The sequence below is a fragment of the Crocodylus siamensis genome, chromosome 7 (genome assembly GCF_052110815.1).
Source record: "Crocodylus siamensis isolate JL-2025a chromosome 7, ASM5211081v1, whole genome shotgun sequence".
Classification (NCBI taxonomy): Eukaryota; Metazoa; Chordata; order Crocodylia; family Crocodylidae; genus Crocodylus; species Crocodylus siamensis.
Window position 1 is genome coordinate 81674657 of NC_143401.1, and position 23637 is coordinate 81698293.

The 23637-nt window shown below is 45.1% G+C and overlaps 2 protein-coding genes across 10 annotated transcripts in view; one reads left to right on the forward strand and one right to left on the reverse strand.

Annotated features, from left to right (window-relative positions):
• ACADSB (acyl-CoA dehydrogenase short/branched chain) overlaps window positions 1-6308 on the reverse strand; it is a 44003-nt gene extending 37695 nt beyond the window's left edge. Inside the window, exons 1-3 of one of the 6 annotated variants that reach the window (XM_090058758.1) lie at window positions 6171-6296; window positions 5559-5752; window positions 769-5472 (exon numbers count right to left, since the gene is read on the reverse strand). In XM_090058758.1, the coding sequence (XP_089914884.1) occupies window positions 1745-4387 (2643 nt within the window). In that variant the 5' untranslated portion in view covers window positions 4388-5472; window positions 5559-5752; window positions 6171-6296 and the 3' untranslated portion in view covers window positions 769-1744. Of the gene's footprint in view, window positions 1-768; window positions 5473-5558; window positions 5753-6170 lie in introns of those variants that run through there. The other 5 variants (XM_090058759.1, XM_090058762.1, XM_090058760.1 and 2 more) reach the window with 5 other exon arrangements.
• IKZF5 (IKAROS family zinc finger 5) lies at window positions 6302-22928 on the forward strand. Of its 4 annotated transcripts, none has more exons than XM_090058767.1 (6): window positions 6302-6341; window positions 11103-11168; window positions 12176-12486; window positions 14290-14453; window positions 15063-15245; window positions 17478-22928. In XM_090058767.1, the coding sequence occupies exons 4-6, from the start codon at window positions 14321-14323 to the stop codon at window positions 18419-18421; spliced, it is 1260 nt and encodes a 419-aa protein (XP_089914893.1). In that variant the 5' UTR covers window positions 6302-6341; window positions 11103-11168; window positions 12176-12486; window positions 14290-14320; the 3' UTR covers window positions 18422-22928. The 4 variants fall into 4 exon arrangements, with proteins under 4 accessions (XP_089914893.1, XP_089914892.1, XP_089914894.1 ...); XM_090058766.1 differs by having other exon boundaries at window positions 6308-6345; XM_090058768.1 differs by lacking the exon at window positions 6302-6341 and having other exon boundaries at window positions 10895-11168; window positions 12176-12265.
• The last annotated feature ends 709 nt before the right edge of the window (window positions 22929-23637 follow it).

The window sequence follows — 23637 nt, forward strand, 5'->3', positions numbered from 1 at the left end:
ATGCTTTCCCCCATGGCACACAGCACCCCCTGCCGGTAGCACCAGTACCAGATGGTGGGTGCTCAAGGTGCTCGTGCCATGCGTAGGTGCTACTGCCTGGTGGCACGTGGCTCCAATGACCACTTCAAGTGGTGGCAAGAAGCGCAGCTGGGCCAGTCCACCACTATCACCTGGGGCTCCATGTGGCACATTGCAGCTCCTGGTACTTGTGCGCTACCAAGAGGAGGCACACATGACTGAGCCAGCTGCCTTCCCTGCTTCCTGCTGTGCAAGTCCCGGGACTCCTCTGGAAGTGAAGGGGAGCCCCGGCCCCTGCTTCCTGGTACATTCCTGGGACCTGCACAGCAGGGGGTTGGGAAGGCAGATGGCTCCATTGCACAGGGCTTCTCTCGGTGGTGCATGAATGTCAGGAGCTGCACAATAGAGGTGGGCTGCCCTGGATGTGCTCCTTGCCACCACCAGTACTGGCTGGAGCCATGTGTCGCCAGGTGGCAGTGCCTGCATGGGGCACGAGCACTCCAAGCACCTACTACCTGCTGCTGCCATTGGCAGGGGCTGTGTGCCGTGGAGGGTAAGAGGGAGTGTATGGGGGGGCCCCCACACCCTCCCAACCTCCCTGACACCCCACAAATTCTACACACCCACACCATCCTGCACAACCCCCTCACATATACAACCCTCCAACATATCCTATTGTGCCCCCACACAGCCACACCCCTCACAAACCTCCCACACACACTTACCCCAAACCACACCCCTCACACAATATACAAGAATAAGATTTTATTTCTGAGTTATGCAATCACTTCTACATGCAGTACGCAAACACAATTCACGACAAAAATACTTTTGGTAATAAAATTAAAATACATTATAGCAGATGTTTGACTTTTAGTAGGGCTGTGCAAAACAGCACCATTTTGTTTTGACTTGTTTCGCCGTTTTGAAGGGACAGTGTTTCGTTTTGACGTTTTGTTTCGAAGCACTATTCCGTTAGGTCTTGTTAAAACTATTTTGCTGTTTCAACACGTTTCGCCCATAGGCTATAATGGGGAATAATGAAACTGCCTATAACTGTGTCATTTCTTGCCTGATTTGAACGAAAACAGCAGGGATGGTAACTTCCCTGCCTTCCTCCCCCCATCCCACCAAGCCTGTCCCTCACCTTCTGATGCCTCCATTTCCATTTTCACTGACTGGCTTTCTTGCCTCCATTGAATGCCAGCCTCTGGCTTTTTTACTATTCCTTCCATCCAGGAACAGCACACATGCCAATTGCAGGTGCTTCCTCAGCCTGATGAAGAGTCTTTCAACCCGAAAGCTGGCATCCCAGGCAGCTAAGCTGAGCTCACCTGGAGCTTCAGAACTCCACTGCATCCAGCAAGCCTCGGGCCAGGACTGTGTGCGTGCGTGTAGTGGCAGGAGGTTATGGCGCCTCCTACCCGCCTTTCACCAGGGGGATCATCAGTCCTGGCATTTCCTGGGGCTGCCACGCCACCAGCAGTCCCACCAGGCCTCCTGACCCTGGCAGAGTACAGTTTTAGTGGTCATGTCCAGGACCTGGGGCCTCCTCCTTTCTCACAGCCCCAGTCCATACCTCCAAGTTTGTCCTGGCAAACAGACACGTTCTTCCCCTGCTGGCTGATGATGCAGTGAGTACCCCCTCCAGCTCTGGGAGCATGGCATTAACTGGTTTTAAAAAATAAAATGGAAATAGGTGCAGACAGAGTGAGGAGGGTGGCATTCACTCCATCTGCACCTGGAGCTTAGGGAACCCCAGCAGTGGGAGATTCACTTTGAGGAACACCAGCTGCTCCACCAAACCAGGATCCAAGGAGGTATGGTGGGGTGTCACATCCCCAGCAATGTTGAACACCCTCTCACTTGGAACACTGGTTGGTGGACAGGACAGGTGTTCCCGGGCAACCGTGGCCAGATCCGGCCACATCTGGCTGCGGCTTGCCCAGTAGGCCAAGGGGTTGCACAGCAGTGGCTCCACATCCTCGGTGAGATAGGTAGCTACCAAGGCCTGAGCACTACCTGCCTGATGGTGGGGTCTGGTGCCCCTGGACCCCACCAAGGAAGCCATGCCCTTGGCCCATATTGGCAGCACCTGTGGTGGTGGAGGAGACTGGCTGGTGGACAGCATACTGGCACAGGACAGCGGATCCTCTTCTTCCACATCCCCCCGCCTCCGCCCCTCTGCATCCCTGACTCTCTTCACCAGCACCTCTGTCCACTGAGCCAGGTTTTGTCTGCCACATATGCTCCCCTTCACCCTTGGGTCACACATGGCGGCTAGCACGTGGACCGTACTGGACTGCAAGGGATCAAGCTGTTTCCTGATGCCCTCCTTCAGCCGCCTCACCAGTGCCTGCACGTCCGGTGACAGTGGCTTGCCCCAGCCAGGAACATTGATCCCCTGGAACTTCTCCATTTGGTTCTGAAGTTCCTTCACTACAGGGATCACCTGGCTAAGGAGGGCATCACCAGCGCTGAGGGTCTCGGTGGCCTCAAGGAAGGGCTTGAGGACTACCAAGATCTGGGAGATGGTATCCCACTCAGCTCTGTTAAGGGGGCCGCTGATCCCAATCTCCCCGAGCAAGGCCATCTCATGGATGGCCTTCTGTTGCTCCACCAGCCTCTCAAGCATCAGATATGTGGAATTCCACCGAGTCGCCACATCCTGTATGATTTTGTGCTGCGGGATGTTCAGCTCTGCCTGTTTGTCCTGCAGCATCTTGCCCGCCTTGATGTTCCGGTGGAAGTAGCCTGCCACCTTCCTGCATTTGGAAATGAGCTTGCTGGTGGTGCTGGTGCCATCACCGGCAGCCCTGTCCCCCTCCAAGGCATCCTTGACAATGAGGTGCAACTTGTGTGCCACACAGTGGATGCCAACAAAGTTGGCATAACGGACCACCTTGACCATATTGGCTCCATTGTTGGCGACCATAAACCCACGGATGAGCTCGCCCTGCCCGAGCCACCCCTGCACCAAGCGGCTCATGGCCCCCATGATCTCTGTTGCTGTGTAGGACTCATCCATCACCTCGGCTTGAAGGAGAGCCCATCGATGGCCTGACTGGTCACACCAGTGCCCTGTGAGGGAGAAGTATGCATGATCTCCACCCTGGCTGGTCCAGATGTCCGAGGTGAAGTGTAAGGCCACCTGCGGCCCTGCGTTGCGCAGTTCCTCCCTCAAGTATTCCCTACATGCCTCATACAGGAAGGGCACCACTGTCTTACTGAAGGTGGTGCGTGTGGGCACTTGGTATGATGGGGCCACGAGCGCCATAAGCCGCTTGAACCCTGGCCGCTCAACTAAGGAGAAAGGCTGGTCATCTACAGCAAGCATCTCCCCAATGCTCTGGGTGATCTCACTTGCCTTTACAACACACCCCACTTTCTGTCCGCCTTTCCCCCATTGTTCCAAGGTGGCCTGCCTCTGGTTTGGGGGTGTAAGGGCTTTAGAGCGAGAGGGGGACTTCTTTTTGGGCATGCTCCCATTGGTGCCAGGCTGAAGAGCAAGGGCAAGGGGATGGTGCCTGCGGAGATGCATCAGCATCCCTGTGGTGCTCATGTGTTTTGCTCCCTTACCCCGGCTGGTTTTGGTTCGGCAGTGCAGACAGATAGCATATGTGGGATCATCTGCCAGCTTAAAATGATCCCAGACCACACTACCCACTCGCTTCTGGGGTGCAGGTACATGTGCGGATGCTGCCTTTTCCCCCTCCTCAGCAGGCAGAGGCACAGCAACAGGAGGAATGGATTCAGCTGAAGCGCTTCCCTCCGCAACCTCTACCTCAACCTCCTCTGAAATGCCTTCTGGGGAAGGAGACCTGGCTATAGGGGAAACTTGAGAGGTGTGGAACACAAATTCAGATGATTCCCCCTCCTTCCCCAGAATTTCTCTTGCTGTGGCACTCAGATCCAGATCTAGCTCTTCCTCTGGCACAGGAAGGCTCAGCAACGGAAGTGAAACAGGGGTTGAGGAGACGGTCATGCTGGTGCTGCTGCTTGTTGTCATGGTGGTGGTGGCGGTGATTATGGCCGGTGCTCTTGGAGGGGATTCAGACTTGTGCACAGGCAGTGGCACTGCTCCCCTCTCTTTGCTGCCTGTAGAATTGGAAGACTCATGCCTGCTCGTTGTAGCAAAGAGGCTACATCTCAGTTTAGGGGGGATAGGACTTACAGCTCTCCCTCTACCCTCTCTTCCACCCCTCCAAGCAGGCTTGCCAGCTGCCTTTCCAGCATGCTTCATGGTGTGTTTCATTGCGTCTTTGGCTTGGCGTGCTGGAAAATCCGTGTGCTCTTCTGTAATGTAATCTGATTTATGTAACATATGTAGATAATTGTATATGTATGTGTATTCATGTAACGCATGCATGTATTTATATAATAAATAAAATATATAAATATTATGTGTTCCTGAATAAATTCTATATCACAATATGCAATATATACTGTGATTCCCTGCACAATGAATGGAATGCACACTGTGAGAGAAAGCACAGATTTGTTTTCAGGGGGAAAAGAATCAAAATAGACTAACAAAAATAGAGAGAGGATTTTGGGGGAGGAATAAATTGAAAGGAATGAAAGACTGTAATAATAAAATAAAAGGGTACAGAAAGCAAAAGATACTGATGAATCCCACTTGCTATGGATAGGCCAGCAAGTAGGAAATGATAGTCTTTGTTGTTTGACACTGCTGGAAGACACAGCTCAGTAACTGAACCCAAAGCAGAAAGCAGCTCAATTCAAACAATGCTGCTCTTTATGTTGTTTGTCCATCCCGCCCCCAGAGCACTGGAATTGGAAAAGACCTCAGGGAAAGATCACAGTCACTGGCCAGCTACACAGTCAATATGATAGTAGTCCTTCCCCACAACTTTCCCCTCCTTCTCCTTACTTTCTGTTTCCCTACAAACGAGTGCAGCGTCAGCTTCGAAATGTTTCAAAACATTCTGACAGCCCTTTCTTCGTTTTGAGGCTGTTTCTAAGCCTTTCATTTTGATTTTGCTGTTTCAAGCTTGAAACGAGTCGAAACAGTGTTGAAATGAAACAGCTGGCAAAGTTTCACACAGCCCTAACTTTCAGTATGTGATTTGGTTTTTTTTCTGGTTCAAAGATGACAACTCCCCTCCCTAAAAGGAGTACTTCTGGGAACAAGGGGAGGCACTTCTGGTGGCAAAGGTCAGGGACAGGAAGTCTGGTCCCAAGATGGCAACCACAGGCAGGGCGTGTGTCAAGAGACGGGGCTACTCTTGAGGCCCTGGGCAGCTCACAAAACTCATTAAGGCGAAATAATTGCCTGGCCCCGCATTAGGGGCTGCAATCCCCAGTGAGATCACAGCAGAAAAGAAGTCCTGATCCCTAGAGAACCTCTGGTTCCCTGAAGCTGCAGTTACCCAGGGATAGGACGACACTGTCCTTCGGATGCTCTGTAGTAACTTTCTCTAGCCGAATGCTCTGCAATAAATGAAATAAAACAGGGCAATACAGTATACTCCGTTTAACTGCATAAACTCAAAAGCGAAAGGCAATTCTGCACTTACACGGGATATGCGCTTAGCCAACGGGTAATGCCAGCAGTTACGTACACCATGCGACCACCATGGGGTTATTAGGAGCCCCAGGACTGACGAACTCCTCTCACTGTCAAGGAAGGCTTCTACTATTCAGTTTTGTAGCTGTTATTACCAAGCTTAAAAAACAACAGTTGCACGTCCGTTTCAGTCATGGCGACACCCTGGCAATGACATCCAACATACTTAACCAGCACCGCTTATTTGGGGTGCACCAATACAGATTTTTTTGGGCCGATACCGACAGTCGATTTTTAAGGAGCCGTATCAGCTGATACCGATCCGACCATCAATATCTGGGTGGGCCAGAGGTGCACTGATGCATCAGATCGGCACCAGTGTAAGGAAAACTGACAGTATTGGCAATCGGCTTGTTTGGGCCGACGTGGCCGATAAATGCCCCCATGCAGATGAGCAGCAGTGTCGGGCTGGTTAGTCTGTTGGGGGGGGGGGCAGATCGAGGGCCCCCGTGGTAAGGGAGGGAACGCTGCTGCTGCCCACCCTGAGTACTGTACAGCCCAGCCCACACGGGTCATCACAGGGAGATGCCGTCCGCCCCCAGTCCCGCGCGGCCCGGCTCACCTGAGCGCCGCCCCGCCGCACAACCGCCATGGTCGCCCGCCGCCGCTGAGGGAAGGAAGGAGCGAGGGGCGGCCCTGCTGCGCCGCGCCTGCGCAGTGCGCGCGCCGCTCTCGCGAGACCAGCGGCGCGGAGACACAACAAACATGGCGGGGGCGGCGGGCTCGGGGCCGGGTGGGTGAGTGACGCCGCTCCCCTCCCCTCCCCCAACCGCCCGTGGCCCTGCGCTGCGCTGCTTGGGGGGCTCCGGTCCGTGGGGAAGGCCGGGGCGGGCGGGGCTCTTCCCTCCCCTGACCCCGGGCGGGGCGGGGCGGGGCGGGGCGGGGGCTGCTCTCCAGGGTGCTGCTCCCCCCCGGCACCCGCAGGGCTCCCCCCGGACCTGCGGGGTCCCCCCGCCCCGGCCTGGGGCTGTGGGGGGGAAGCTGAGGTGGGAAGGGAAGGTTGGGGAGGGGGTTGGAGGCTGCTGCTGATGTTCTGGTGGAGCCTTCCCACCCCCCCTACCTCCCGCACTGTTGGGGTCTGGGTGCGTAAGGCGTGAACTGCGTGGTGGCAAGTTTGAGGGAAGAAGCTGGAAGCGCTAGGATGGGATAAGGGATAAGATGAGCCGCGGGGTGTGGGGGTGCCTGGTACATGGAGACATCCCCTCGTGCGTGCGTAAGAAGAGGAGGTTGTGGCACAGGTTTGGGGGAAGAATGGGAGGCTTAAGTTGACTTTCTGAGGCCAAATCGTTTTTCGTTGCCTGCTCCGTAGCGTTGGTAGCCGACGTCCAAAGAGCAGATGGAAAGGCTGCGCAGGTGTAAATGGTTTTCTTTGACAGAACTGTAGGCGTCCACAGCGCCTCGTGTCATGGCTTTTGCACGGAGGCATCATGCCTCATAGACTGTGCGCACGTGTAAGCAGTGCTGAAATGCACCCAGCTCTGGAGAAGACAGTCAGAGCCCAGCACTCTGCACAGTAGATAACAATGCAGGGAGGGATGTTTTGGCTGAGAATAGCAAAGCAGATCCTTAGGAAGAACGTGATCTTTTGGTTTTTGTTTTTTATAGCCTTGCCAAATGATCACATGCACTAAGCAGCCTACACCCAAAATTCACCACCACACCACTTTTCATGACGATTGGTGACACCTTTGAAAAAAAATCCATTCCTTGCATAAATGCCCCTTTAAGTCTGATTTATGCAATCTAAAAATTCCCCACACCACTATGTGGAGTGTAATTTGTTTCTATGCCAGTTTTTATAGTTGTAGCTCATGGTATGAACATCTTTTTAATATTGATGTGGCTGGTATCTCTCATTTGTAGCTCTTTCCTTGTTCATTTGGAGGGAATGTCATGTTTGTAGGTTAACTGTGACATGCCACATGCTTACCGGTTCAGGCAAAGCCACGGAAGATTCCTTTATGCATGTAACCAAAATGATGAGATTTGAGGTAGTTCTTAGATCCTGGACTGTGTTTAAATTGAAGAGAGAGTCTCCTGAATTCTTCTGTCTGATGTGGAATCAGGATGTGGTGATATTTTCAACACAGATCAGACTTCTAAAATCCTCCCTCCTCCCTTCTTTAAAGATGGGGACCATGTTGACTATCTTCCAATCATCTGGCACCTGGCTCGAGCACCACAAGCGCTCATAAAGCCATGCCAAGGGCCCTGCAATAACCTCTGCTAGCTCCCTCAACACCCTGGGGTGGAGAGCATCTGGACCTGCTGATTTAAACATGTCCAGCCCCTCCAGAAGCTCTCTAACCTAGTCCTCCCCAACCTGAGGTCTGGAGGCATTCCCCCTTGAGTCCACCTTGCATCACGGTAGGGAAGTCCCGGTCCCTGCACAAGAAAACGGAGGTGAAGAATTGGTTAAAGAGGTCTGCTTTCTCTTCTGGCACAACCACCAGATTGCCCTGAGGATCTTGCAGGGGCCCCATGTTTCCTGGCACCTTCTTCATCCCCCGCTATATATTTGAAAAAGGACTTTTTATTAGCTTTCCTGACAACCCCCCTACAGGCCCGAGCAGAGGACGTATACTCCTCTTTGGAGATAGCACCCCCCTTCCACTGGGTGTACACTGCCTTTTTGGCAATCGGGCATTCCTGGATGCCCTTGGTGAGCCAGGGGGGCTTTTGGGCACTCTTGCCCCCCTTGCTTCTTGTTGGGATGGCCACCCCTTGGGCCCTGAGTATTGTCTCCTTAAGGAATGACCACTCATCTTGGGCACTGAGTTCCCCTGCCCTTGAGAACCCCAGCACCTCTCCCACTAATCTCAACTCGTTGAAGTTGGCCCTCTTGAAGTCTAGGGATACCGCCTTGCTGCAGGCCGTTGACACCCTGCGCTGGATGGTGAATTCCAGCAAGCGATGATCACTATCACCCAGGTGGTCAAGAATCTGGAGGCCCCTCACCAGATCGTTGCCTGTGGCCAGGACCAGGTCCAACAGGGCATTTCCTCCGGTGGGACTGTGCACCTCCTGGATTAAGTGGAGGTCCTGTATCTTGGTCAGGAACCTCCTGGAATGGTCCGACCTGGCTGACTGTTCCTATCAGCAGATGTCTGGGTAATTTAAATCATCCATGACAACTACATCCATTGCCTTAAGTGCCTCTGTAAGCTGGCCCAAAAATTACCGGTTCAGCTCCTCCCCTTGGTTGGGGGGTCTGTAGTAGACCCTCACCGTTAAATCCCTCTCCCCACGGCCCCTTTGTATCTTGACCCAGAGCACTTCAGCTTGCCCCTCCTCTGACCCCATTCTGCTGGCAGAGGATGTGTATTGCTCCTTGACATAGAGGGCCACACCCCCACCTTTCCTTCCTTCTCTATCTCGCCTGTAAAGCCTATAGCCCCTAATTGTAACTGCCCAGTTGTGGGATGAATCCCACCACGTTTCTGTAAGCCCTATTATGTCTGGGTTTGAACTGGCTATTCTGAGGGTGAGTTCCTCCTGTTTGTTCCCCATACTACGAGCATTGGTATATAGGCATTTAAGGCCTTGCATAGCTGCGTGTGCCACCCCCCCGATTTGGGAGACTGTCCAGACCCCTGTTTCTTACCTGGGCACTCCTTGCATTTGTCTTGCTCGGGTGGTGTCTCCTCGTCTTCCTGTGCCCCCTCCCCCCGGCGAGGCTAGTTTAAAGCTCGCTGTACGAGATCGGCCAATCTGGAAGAGAAGACATGCTTGCCTTTAGGAGAGAGGTGAAGCCCATCCCACCCCAGCAAGTCCCCCACCCGAAAGCATGGGTCATTATCTAGGAACCCAAGGCCTGCCTGGCGGCACCAACTGCATAAGCGCTGGTTGACCACGCCAATGCAGGCCTTGTGTCACTGTCCCTGCCTACTCACTGGAAGAAGAGAGGAGAATACTACCTGTGCCCCCATCTCCTTAAACTTGTCCCCCAGAGCCTTGAAATCCTTCACAATGCGGTCAGGGTTGCCCCTGGCTGTGTCATTTGTTCCCATGTGGATGACAACCATGGGGTATTGGTCTGCAGGTTGGATGTAGGCCGGGATCTTCTCTGTGATGTCCCTAACCCGAGCACCAGGCATGAAGCAGACCTCTCGCGCCATGGGGTCAGGCCGGCAGATGGGACCTTCCAGTCCTCGTAGGATGGAGTTTCTGATGACGAGGACCCGGTATTTCTTCCTGCTGGTGTTCACTCTCTGCCCATTCCTTGTCATGTGGGGAGTGGCATCGTCCCTGCCGGAGGCAATTTCTCTGTCTTTCTCCGTCATAGCTGCCTGGACATCAAACCTGTTCCCCAGGTGAACCTGGGGAGCTTCCACCACTCTAGGCCTAGCAGCTCTGGATTTGGACACCTTCTGCCACTCCTGCATTGGATGCGTCTCCTGTGGGGGCTGTACAGTGGGCAACCAGGCCTGCAGAGAACAGAGATAGGCATCAATTTCATCCTCTGCATCCCTGATCCCCTTCAGCCTGCTCACCTCAGCCTGGAGCTCCCTCACCTGCTCCTCCAGGGCCCTAAGTTGTACACAGGAGGGACAGGCATTGGGCCCACCAGGCCCCCTTCCCCCCCCCAGGACCCCACCGAGCCTCCCCCACAGACAGGGGTGCAAGGGGCCACTGACCCTGCCATGAGCTCCATCTGGGTGGAGGCCTCAGAAGAGCCCATGGCAGGTGGCATCGCCAGGGCGGGGCCCTTGGCAGCCGCGCTCCACATCTGCACCACGTCTGCAGAGCTGCGCCTACTGCTTTTGCTCGCTGGAGGTACCGCTCTGGGCAGCTACCTTGCACCCACCTTATGTGAATGCTGGCGCAAACGCTGGTGCACCCTTACAGAGTGCGCCTGTTTGTGCACACTGCCTGCACACGTCTTGGGAGCACGGCTCCCTGTCGGGCAAGCTAAGAGGACTCTGAAGGGCTTCCCCTCCGGATCCACCTCAGCTGTGCTGGACCCTCTGCCCCACTTACCTTAGGGGAATCAGCTGTTGCTGCCCCCGCCGCTGTCTCCTCCACAGCTGCTGCCTCCACCGCCCAGGTAAGGGGGTACACGTGTGTATGTGGCACACGTGTGCCCTACTCCTTCTGCCGGGGGTTCCTTCCAACTGTGGCTTTTTAAAGCCCGTGGTTTGAAATTCCCATGCTTGACCCTTTCTTCCTTCCCTGTGGTTTCTGCTCTTCTAAACCTATGTCCGAGTGCAAGTTTCTCTGATACTTGAGTATAATAGTATAAAATTATTATATAATGTTTCTTATCCTTGAGGCATACAGGTATATGCCTATACGGGCTTGTCGGTGAATATATAAACCGTTTAATGTTGATTCCTATTGAGCCATTTCAAAACTAGACAAACATGCATTGTTTAATCCTTACATTTGATATGCTTTACAGTGATAATTTGGTTGAAAATGGCCTCTGGAACCTACATTACTTCCCTCCTCCCTATAATGTAATGCATGACCCCATATCTTTGTTTTACTGCAGGAGCCACCAACAAATGGAACACAAGTTAACTTAAACCTAGAGGAGGCTGGTGACATCTGAAAGAGGGTAGGCAAAATTGATGTGCAAAGGTGTGCTCAGAGTTAATTTAGATTGATCAAAATGATAGCTGTGGACCACAGTGAGCCCTGCTATAACGAAAACATAAAAATCTATGGAAGCCAAGATCATCACCCCGTTATTTCAGGGCTGAATTTCATTTGCCATACCTGATGCCACAAATATTAGACAAAATCTGTCCTGAGGAACCACCACTGGTTAGCCTCAGGTCCACATATTGCAAGGACAAAAAACTGATGCAAATGACAGATGGTAAGAAACAAGGAAAATGCATGACAGAAGTTACAGTAACTGGCAACATGGGTTGAATCATTCCTTTTGGGTAGGCTACTGAAATACAAAATAACTGTTGAAGTTAACCAGTATTAATACAGAGCTATGGAAATTTATGTGAGTACTAGTTATCTGGAATCCGATACTAAACTTTTTGCAAGTGACCTGACAAAAGTTTGTAGTCACCACCATAAAATGAAAATAATTGTTAATTGGAAAAAAAGTTGATCACAACTTTTGGTCACAATTTGAAGCAATCAAAACATCTCACTCTGTCCCCTTTTGACTGAATTTTATTTTCCATCCTCACAAGCTCATTGCAAGTCAAAGCCCTAAAAAACTGTGGTTGTTTATAGAGATGGCACTGGGGGAAAAAGAACGGCTGACAAATGACTCTTGGTGAATATTTTTATTATTAAAAAAATAATGTTATCTAATAAGCCTCCCTGTCCTATATAAAAGTAAAATCATACCATGCCCCTCCCTATTAACCTATCACATTCAGTCAATTCTCCAGGATTATTTTAACAAGTGCTTTCCAGTTGTCTTTCATTAAAAAAAAATAATTTTGTTCTGTAGACCACTGTCTGTTTGCAGGGTAATATACAAGAACCCCAACAGTTTTGGGGATTGAGATTGGTTGGGGATCTGTGAAAAGATTATGAATTTTAGTTATTGTAGTAGAGCCCAAAAGTGACAGATTATTATTTTTTTTATTCCAGGGAAAGTGGGGCAGCTGTGCTCCAGTGCCGTCTGTCTGACCAGCTGTTGTTTGGAGTATGTTTGCTACTTAGAAAGGAACTGAAATTCAGGTACAATCTACGTAGACCTGTGAAATAAAAAGAAAGAACTGAGGAACATACCCCCCAAATCTGTGGAAATCTGTTACGTTCCTATGTCTCTGGCTGCGGCTCTGATCTTCCTGTTGGGACACCTCATTCAGTTCCATTTCTATTGGAATTATTGACAAGTAGCAGCTTCAAGTATTATAAAGCTGCTCAGTTCATTTCAGTGGAAATTTATACCTGTTCAGGTATTTTTAAATTTATATCTAATTTCTGTATTAAGACTTATTTTTTAGTCAGTAGCATAATTTCTTTGTTCCACATATGATTTGACTACAGGAAACCCTCGCTATTCGTGAACTCCAGATTCGCAGATTCAAATATTTGCAGGGGAGGGCAGAGCCAGGAGGTGAGCAAGCACTGGGGATGTAGAGGGAGGCAGCTGCAGCAGCTTTTCCCCCAGAAGCAGCTGTGGCAACGCTTAGGGGGAAAGGGTCGGTCCCCAGGTGCTGCAGGGGAGCCCCGGGGACAGGGGTGGCAGAGGCATCTTTGCCACTGCTGCCAGGGGCAGCTGTGGCAGTGTTCGGGGGGGCGGGAGGGAAGGTGTCAGTCGCCAGGTGCTGCAGGGGAGCCCTGCCAACAATGGAGGGGGAAGGAGGGGGCAGCTGTGGGGTCTGACGAGGAGCCCCGTCAGCATTCACAGATTTCACCATTTGTGGGGATCTCTGGAACGTATCCTCTGCGAATGGCAAGGGTCTCCTGTATTTTAATTATCAGAATTTCTCATCCTCTGAAAACATTTTCTTCTTCAAATATTAGTTTGAAACTTTAAAGGAAAGCTATAATTTGATTCTTAGGTAATAGTAATTGGCATTTTTCTAATACTAAAAAGTCTGTGATGTGTGACAGTAGTTCACTGTTTCAAGCTTTGATTTGGTGATGTACTTAAACACCTTTCTAATATAAAGCAAGTGAGAAGCCCTTTTTGTGACCAAAGAATTGTTAAAGAGTGAAAGCACAAAGTTATCAAATCAATGAATCCCCTTGGAGTCACCAGGAACAATGGCCACAAGCTGAGGGAGGAGAGGTTTAGGTTAGATATTAGGAAGAACTACTTCACTGTAAGGGTGGCCAGAGCCTGGACTAGGCTCCCCAGAGTGGTGGTGCTCTCACCTTCCCTGGAGATCTTCAAGAGGAGACTAGATGACCCCTCCCACCCCCAGTGCTCCTTCCTGCCCATGGCAGGGGGTCAGACTCGATGACCTGTCTAGGTCCCTTCCGACTCATTGATTCTATGATTCAATGTTCGTGCAAGGAATCTCACATTTATAGCAAATTTCCTTCTGTGATAAGGTTTTAAACTATCAGTTTCATGAAAAAAAAGAATTTGGCATTTCAGACAAATGTTTTCTTTGAAAAAGCTTATACATAGCTTATGAAACAAGCATTTCTGAACTAAATGGTTAGATTGATTTCATTCTTCTGATCAGCCAAAGTCCTTTGGATTTTAAATTTATATAATTTTAAAATAATTTTTACAATGCTGTTGCTGAAAAAGATTTCCTGAATGATGAGTATTTGAAATCTTTAAATAAAAACTATTGCTGTAAAGGTTCCAACAATAATCTTATTGGGTGTTTATAGATGTGCTCCAGGAAGTTTGGGGGATGGTGCTTTATTTAGCACAGCTCCAAGAGCTATGCTAATTGAAAGCATCTGGACCATCACGTGCATTAGCATCCCTACATGGAAAATTGGTGTGGCGGCTTTAAACTAAAGCTCATTAAACAAACTAGTTAAAGTGCCCCGCCACTATTTTTCAGTGTGGGGAGGCTGTTGCATGTGAAACTGGAGTGTGGCAATTACATCTGAGGAGCCTCCCTGTATGTGTATAGGAGCCCATTGTTGCCCATCTGTGTATTCTGACATGATGTATTTTATTTAAGATGAGAGAAATGTAATCCTTTACTTAACATGTTTTCAGTAAACACTAATTCTTTCAGATTTAATTGAATGTGTTCTGTGATTCTAATTTAATCTTTTTTTTCTAGGCACAAGATATTGTAAACTAAAAGCGTGAATATGGGTGAAAAGAAACCGGAGCCCCTGGACTTTGTAAAAGATTTTCAGGAGTACCTTACTCAACAGACGCACCATGTAAATATGATTTCTGGATCAGTTAGTGGTGATAAGGAAGCAGAGACTCTTCAGGGAGGTAGGCCAAGTTCAGTGCTGTCAGATTTCAGTTTTGAGGAACAGTCAGGCTGATGTTTACATTCTGCTGCATACTGTCATAACAATCTATGTAAAATGTAAAGTTTTTGGTGCATGTTTTTCCAAAATTGTGTATTTCATAGACTTCATAGACATTTGGGCTGGAAGGGACCCTGGAGGATCACTGAGTCCAGCCCCCTGCCCCAGGGGCAAGAAGTCAGCAGGGATCATAGAATCCCAGCAAGATAAGCATCCAAATGTGTCTTAAAGGTGTTTAAAGTAGGTGCTTGAACCGCCTCTGGTGGCAGTCTGTTCCAAACCTTGGGTGCTCGGACAGTAAAGAAGTTCTTCTTTATGTCCAGCCTGAATTGGTCGCGGCAGAGTTTGTGACCGTTTGATCTTGTCATCCCTTGGGGCTCTCTGGTGAACAAACATTCCCCCAGATCCTGATGAGCAGTAGTGCAGTTCATGATACAATAAGAAATTTCCTATTAATTTAGTTTTGCTTGGGAGCCAGTGGAATAGAGGAGCTAAAAAATCCAAACATCTGTAATAACTGACAACACTGCAATAACAGTTAACATCTCTGAATCTATTGCATTATTCACAGCTGGGACGGATGGTGATCAGAATGGACTAGATCATCCTTCTGTTGAAGTTTCCTTGGATGAAAACTCAGGAATGTTAGTGGATGGGTTTGAAAGGACATTTGATGGAAAGCTGAAGTGTCGATACTGCAACTATGCTAGCAAAGGAACAGCACGGCTGATAGAGCATATCAGAATTCACACAGGTATGAAGAATTCTACAGTACTTTGGTATGGGGCAACGTATATGCTGTTTTCTATATGGGAGAATAACAGATTTTGGAGTTACGTGTATATCTTCAAACTGTAATAATTTTTACGACTTTTTTTAATACACTGGAAGAGACGGAACCTACTTTTTGAAAGACTCTCTCTCAAGATATGTAATATTCTAATAATAATACATAGAAGTCCCAATCCTGTAAACGTGTTCAAATTTACTATTGTGAGCAGTCATGTTGAACTAATTGCAACAACTCATGGTAGTAAAGTTTAGCCCACTCATGAATGTTGGAGAATTTAGACTTTACAGAATAACTTATTTTGACTTTTAGTTACAAACTTCATAACTGACAATGATACTTACACTGGTACAAATTTTTAATAACTGGAGAAACACTTAAAATCAACAACAAACAGCAAGAAGCTGTTTTTTTCATTTAAGTTGTAAAAATACTGTCAATTTGAATGACATAAGTATGAAAAGATGTGTGATACATACATCTGAACATATTAAATATTAATAATGTTTCTCTTATTGTTAGTATGCGCCAGCTACTTGAGTATCTGTCAATAAACTGAGCAATAATTAAAAAGTAACCATTCTATAAGAGAACTTAGTGGTATATTCAATAATAGCACATATACTGTTACTGCTATTTATTCATTTGGTCATAAAAAACCACGATATATATTGGCAAACTTATGCAGAAATTCCCTAAATAAATTGCTAAGATTTTTTTTAAATGTTCTTGTAGCTGAATAATAGAGGAGTAGATCTGCTTAAAAACTGATTACTAGAAAAAAAACTAGAACAGCACTGTGGATAAAATGGTGAAAGTATTTCTGGACGCTAAGATAAGTTACAATGTCACTTTTTAATTTTAGTAAAAGACCCAAATTATAAAGCTTACTCCTCAGGCAGGTTCTTCCATTTATGATGGTATTTCTCCTAACTTTGCAAGTCTAAAGCCACTGAACTATTTCTTGCAGCCTGTGTTCTAGGACTCATGGCTTGTTTTCACAAAAGGGTTTCATTTGAAGTAAGATGCTTTGTTTTAATTGCTTTACTGTGGCCAAATGGTTCAATTGAACACATTTGTACTGCTGGCTTTTACTTAGCTATGAGTCATTGTTTCCACAGGGGGGATGACTTCCTTTGTAATATATGCTCAGCATTGTGACTGGGTATCTCACTCTTCTTTATGTCACTTTATCTTTGTAGCACGTAAAATACCAGGTGTATATTGTAGCATGCATATCTGCAACTTTCAATAAAGGCATATGGTATGAGACTTACTTTTTCCTTTTGTAGTACTGCTGGCAGCCGGTCTTCAGAAAGCTGGCTGGAAAGGGGGAGTGCATGCTGGGTGACTAGATCCCTATCTATAGTTCTTTTGTCAGGCTTCTCTGTATCCAAAAATTTCTTGGCTATCAGGAAAATCTTTGTAAAAGGAGCCATTAGGTCTGCAGTACTCAGTACTCCTTAGTATAAGGACCACGTCCATAACAAAGTGCAAGGTGACACTGGTAATTTCCTGCATCACATGGTATCCCAAAATTGTGCCAAAATTCTGTTCAGTTTGTCACAGTATAGGTAGAAGGCTCACTTGCAGCTGCAACTCTCTTTCTCTGTACCCTAGTTATAAACTTCTTCAGCTATTACTTTTGTGATTCCCTAAACTGTGTGTTTCTATACCTGGTCACTGGGGTTTCCTGTACCTTCACCTCTCCCCAGAGGGTAACGTGATCAAAGACTTCAGCATAGCCCCAGCTGGGAACACAACATAGAGGCATGATAGTAGTACATGGAGTGCCACTTGAGTAGGCAAATTCCTGGAGCATATAAGCATCAATGGACTGAACCTGGCTCTGTGTCAGTATGTAAACAGCAAAGTGACAGCTGGTCCTGGTGACCTTGAAACAAATGGACACGTAAGTAAATAGAGTAACTGGTAGGGACAACACGCAAAGCAGGGTGGAAGGCTACTGAAGAACCACCAAAATAGTTTACAGTGTAGATGTACCCACATGTAACTTATGGAGCAAAAGTATTGTCAGCTATCAGAAGTAAAAGCATTGTCTTCACTAGAATGCCATCTCTTTACATCAGTGCAACCCAGCTTTTGAAGTAAATGAACCAAGTAGACAGGCCCTCAGGGTCTCTTCTATGGGCAGTTTCTGTTTCGTCTCTATATGTTATTATCTCTTTTTTTTAGGCGAAAAGCCACACCGATGCCATTTATGCCCATTTGCATCAGCTTATGAACGTCATCTGGAAGCTCATATGAGGTCACATACTGGTGAAAAACCGTACAAGTGTGAATTGTGTTCCTTCCGCTGCAGTGACAGAAGTAACTTGTCTCATCATCGTAGACGCAAACATAAAATGGTACCTATTAAAGGTACACGGTCTTCCCTAAGCAGCAAGAAAATGTGGGGAGTTTTGCAGAAGAAGACCAGCAATCTGGGGTACAGCAGAAGAGCATTAATTAATTTGAGTCCACCTTCTATGGTGGTTCAAAAACCAGACTACCTTAATGATTTCACCCATGAAATCCCAAATATTCAAACTGAAGCATATGAGAGCATGACAAAAACAACACAAACCAGTGCGCTGCCAAGAGATCCACAAGACCTTATGGTAGATAATCCTTTGAATCAGCTATCTACATTGGCAGGACAATTGTCTAGCTTGCCACCTGAAAACCAAAACCCAGCATCTCCTGATGTTGTACCATGTCAAGATGAAAAGCCTTTTATGATACAGCAGCCTACTGCACCAGCAGTAGTTTCAACTGTAGCAACAAATATTCCTCAAAGTTCATCTCCTACCAGCCCGGATCCTCGGCCTACACACAATCAGAGGAACTATAGTCCTGTGGCAGGTCCAAGCAGTGATCGTAGTGCCCATACTAGTACTCCTAGCATAAGTAACAGTCAGCCAAGTACTCCAGCTCCAACCCTTCCAGTTCAGGACCCTCAGCTTCTGCATCACTGCCAGCACTGTGACATGTATTTTGCAGACAATATCCTTTATACTATTCACATGGGATGTCATGGGTTTGAAAATCCTTTTCAATGCAACATATGTGGGTGCAAATGTAAAAATAAGTATGACTTTGCCTGCCATTTTGCAAGAGGCCAACATAACCAACACTGACTGAAAAGCATACATTCATTTAGTTTTTTAACATAATACGGTATATTTTTTCATACTTCCTGAAGGAGACTTTTCTCATCTCCCAATAAAAAGTCTAACATTAAGCAGTTTGACAAAGGAGACACACTTCTATCCATGCTGTTGTAAGACTTGCCAGGGAAGTTTGGGAGGCATGATGGTAACACCTTTTATGTGGCTTTTTCTTTTTTTTTCCGATAGAAAGATAAGGGATTGTAATGCAATTACATATTTTGTTATATTTAAGTTCCTTGTGCTTAAGATTCAGGTGTATAGTCTACAGGTGATCCAAACTGTGTGCCCTTAAACATGGGTTGTAATTCACCAGACACAATACAAGATAAGAGATCTTGATACCTAAAATATGGCAGATGTTAATTTAACAAAATGTATGTTTAGTGTGAAAAATGTATTCATGCTTACTAGCTACCTACCAAACTGAGTGGGGGAGAACTTTCACACACAAACAGTTTGAAATAAAACTATTAGTTTCATCTGATTTGTAGTTATAAATTTGTTTAGTGAATTCTAAAATCTTTCTGCTAGACTTAACACTGCTCTAGTTTTCCCTCTAAAAATGGATCACGAAAACTAGAAGGTATCAAATATATACATATGTTACTGTAAATGACACTTCCATAAGAGAGACTATGTGAAAAAGACATTCCTGTTGAAAGTTTGTTAAATAAAAATCACAAATGAGCACCATTGTAGTTTAAAAAAAGTCAGTTTCTAAAATAAGAAAGCCCTCGTTTAAAAGTACTCTATGATATCTTTAAATGTCTTATGAAACTAAATTTGTATGCTTACTTAACATTTTGCACATTTAGACTACTTAGTCTCTTCCTTACTCCCATGATAACAGTTAAGAGAAAATTAAGTTACAGAGTGAACATTTTCTTCCAGTTCTATCCTGGTTCAAACTATGAATAGTAGATTGTGTGTATGTTAGGAAGTTATGCATTCTAATTTATGTAAACTGCAGCTAACAGAATTTTGTTTGCCTGATGACCTGTGTGGATTTACTGATCTACCAGCATGCTAGAAAGTTTTCTTTTTTAATGACTGGGAGGAAAGCAGGCAAAGAAATATTAGGTTGGTTACATGTGGAGTTGTTGTGGCTAATACTGTGACTGCAGATTCTATCCGAAGATGTATGTGCAGTCCCTTTGTATGTGTTAACTTTATTTTTGATACTGTACATCTTAATCATTTTTAAAAGCACCTAGGTTAACATTTAGGCACTTTAATCTAAATGAAACATCCTAGCAAAATTAGGGAGACTGCTAGGTAAGTAACAGGCATTAGTAATGTTCCAGAAAAGTAAAAACTTACTTTGACATGCACTTTTACCTTATTCTGTCTTATTTGCTGCAAGACAAATGGAAAGCTTTCTTTATATTACCCTTTACTATAACAAATAAGCATGCACATACAAGACATCAATTAACGTGTTTTGTGGACAGTAAGAACAGGACTTAAATATTTTGAAGTCCAGAGTGGACATGCAAATGTCACCTGTTGGAGTTCATACTTCAGTTGTTCTGGGGCATGATGAAAAGCCTATTGAATCAATGTAAAAACTCATGGACTTCAGTGAGCTCTGGAACAGGCTCCTAGAAAGTATGCTCCTCTAAAACATTTTTGATATTAGGAGGACCCCTTTCTTTACTACTTTATCGAATGAGAAATTTGATACTTACTGGTTGCACCCATCAAGTGCCAGGTGATTTTAATGAGCATGTGGCCCTCAAATTAATCCCGCATAGGATTTTTCATCCTTAAGACTATCCAGTGAAGGGAGATCACTTGTGTCAGTACAAAATTCTCTGATCCTAATGAGTTTAGTAATACATAAAAACAGATGTTATACACGGAAAACACTTTCTGGCCCTGTAAATCACCTTTTCGTCTCTCTAATTTGTAAAATTACCTCAAAAATTAAATGTCCTGGCCATAACCAGGTCAGGATCCATTGACTTCAGTGGGCTTTGGATAAGGCTGTTTATAATACTTTGCACAACCAACTCAAGAATGTATTCAGAAATAAATATATTGGGTAGTCTAAATTCAAATACAATAAAAAAAAAATCTTTAGTTGCCTTTTTAAAGAATTTACAAGTCTTCATATATGCCAGAGCTGTGCATAAACTCAGACCTAAGAAATCTGGTATCATACACGCAAATATCTGCTTTCATTTTGAGGATTATGATTGCTCACTGAACTGTAATTAGTCTGATTTGGAAGCCCTTGATTTTATGCACGTTTAGGCATCTCATATTCTTATACAAAGAACAATGCAGAAAAAGATATTTTGGGTGGGTCATATGATTGATCAAAATCTACGTACCTAAAATGAAATCGCACATTTCTTTCCCCTAATATTTAAAAATATGTAGCTTTTCCTTTGGGGCCAGGAAACATGCCATAATAGTTTTTCTTTGGGCTTTAACAACTTTGCAGCAGCTATTCTATTTGTGCAAGTTTAACCAGCTGTTCTTAACTGAAATTGAATAGTAACATATGTCATCATGCAAAGTTGTGGAAGTTATAAAACAGTTTCTGACAGATCTGAAATACATTAACATTTGGTGTGTAGATAAGACCAGTGTTCCTCCCTCTTGAAGTCAATGGCAAAACGACCATTTGCAATTTTACAGGGTAGGCATTTTTTATCCTTCTCATCATTTTGATCCTTTAGGCTAAGAACTTTCATTGGTAATCTGATCCCTGTAATCATTCAGTACTTGAATCTGTATTTGTAGAGAGAACATGCCTTGGGAAATTATAGGCTAAAGACCAGTCTGGATACCTAGAGGTAGGTGGAAATTTGAGGACACATCAAGGTAGCCAAAGCATGCACAGTCCATCTCCATTGGACAGCTGTGAGAGCGTCCACATGTCTATGAACAAGAGGAGTGTTACAAGATTGGAGAAGTAGTACTCAGTATTAAAAAAAACCTAATTAATTCTGCTGTTGGTACTGGTTAATACTGAGATACTGTTTGCTCTTCAGGAAAATATCCGAGGAAATTTAAAAGAGAATTTAAGCTTTAACTCTTCATGTTAAACAATTATAGCCAGATCCTTTTTCTTCTCATGCAATGGGACTACTCATGAGAGAGAGGATAGGATTTGGTATTTAAGCCCCTATCCTCTCAGTGTGTCTGTGGGGTGGATCCCCCAGTGACTGCATCTAGCACTACTGACGCCAGTTTCAGATTGGGGCCTTAACTTCTTTTTTTAAAACAAATACACAACATATTACTATGTATTTTGTTGTGCCAAACCATAACTTGATTACGCTTATTTCCTTCTGACTACTGAGTATGTTTGGAAGGTGCATTTTTAGTTTATTAAAAAGGTAGCTTTTCATAATTTTGTACTAAAAGTGTATATTCTAGTATTTACTATAATTTAAAATAAAGAGCACAATTAGTATTGCAAAGTTCTTTGAGGATGTGATCCTGTAAACCTTTACTTTCACAAGTAGGCCTTATTTTTGCCAAGTTGATGGGGAATGCTTGTCAGTAAGGATCTGTAGGATCAGAACTAGTTTACTAGACCTATTTTATATTGAGTTGAATGTGCTTTACTGCACTAACTTTTTAAAAACAAATCCTTATAGCATATTATGAGGAACTGATTAGTTTTTAACTTGTATTAACAAGGAAGTTTCAGGATGAGTTGATCCTTTTTCCACAGCTTGACTGTGTTAAGTTCTGTATTTGGAAAATGTTAGTTGTTGTGTTCCTTCGTTTTTATTGTTATGGAATATTTTATAGATATTTTGGACATTTTTTTTTTAACATGCACTATTTATAGTACTCCTAACAGATACTGTAACATTCTGAGACTGAGGACTGTTTTTGTTCAGTGAACATTCAAATTTAGATTGAAAATACTGGTAGGAGAAAAATGGTCTCGTTAATATTTAAAGTAAAGAACTGTGAAGCCAGTAAGTAATAAAGAATAATATTTGGTTATTGCAAATGCCATGTGTACTTTTAAATGAATTTGGCCTAAGACACCAATTTGTGTTTTAACACATACAGTTCGCAGTGTTGGAAGAGACAAGTTTCAGTGTTGTTGCATAGCAGAATTTGAACAGTTCTCATGGCTTTTGTTATTGAATTTTACTTTTATTTGACAAAGGGAATGTAACAAATCTTCACTGGCAAGTTTCCCATCAGTTTAAGTTTCTGTGAAAAATGGATATTCTGTGCAGGAAAAATCTATTCCCTGCTGAAGCATTTTTCATTGAGCAATCTTTGTATATGTGCTTCTAGTACCTGCTTTGTTAATAATGTGTACTTCAATGTAAAAAGCATATTTTATATGCAGAAGATGAAACTTGAGTTACAGCTGTAAATTACATTTTATCGTGTAGTGATTTGGTTTTCAGAAAACAAAATAATTCTGAAATAACTAGCGTAGTTCATGTTGTGGAGCTTTGCTTTTGTAAGATATGAATAAAATAACACTTTCTAATTATGTTTAACTTAATTCTTTTAAAGTGCCTGAACTCGTGAACTGCAATACCGCGAGCCTCAGTGGGGTTTGCTTCAAAGTGTGTTTGCACTGTTCAGTTCGTTTGGTTACAGAACCATTGAACTTAAGACTCCTATCAACACCAGTGGACTGGCTCAAACACTGGAGTGACTGAAATAACTGCAGTGTAACTAGTGGAACCATTTTTGTAATATTCATAGAAAAATAGGGCTAGAAATGACATTGTTAGTTCACCCACCTCCTAAAATCAGAATTACTCCTGACTAAATATCCCAGTTCAATGTCTTATCTGCTCTTAAAAATCTCCAGCTATGGAGATTTTATAACTCTTCAGGGGTATCCAAACCTTTCAAATATAAATTAACTTGCCTAAATAAAAAATAATGTTTGATAAATTAGATTCAAGACAGCCTTACAACTGCAGTTGGAGCAAAAAGGTAAGAACAACAGGGACATGATAGCCAATATATATTTCTAGTATTCACCTTATCTATTAAGTCAATCAAGAGACCTTGATCTCAGAACTATATTGGCAAACTGGTGTAAATTCATAGCAAATTACATGATTAAGGAGGACTGACTTGAAATTTAATAGAACACAGTAATGCAGTTAAGATGTATGCAGGGGCGACACATAGGGGGTGCATGCGGGTGCATGTGCACCCCCTACAAAATGGCGCTGCTG

Excerpts from the sequence above, each read along its gene's own strand:
- IKZF5 (XM_090058767.1), top strand. The coding sequence starts at position 14,321 with ATGGGTGAAAAGAAACCGGAGCCCCTGGACTTTGTAAAAGATTTTCAG. Across the intron at positions 14,454-15,062 it reads AGCAGAGACTCTTCAGGGAG|CTGGGACGGATGGTGATCAG; the intron begins GTAGGCCAAGTT and ends CATTATTCACAG. Across the intron at positions 15,246-17,477 it reads GCATATCAGAATTCACACAG|GCGAAAAGCCACACCGATGC; the intron begins GTATGAAGAATT and ends TCTTTTTTTTAG.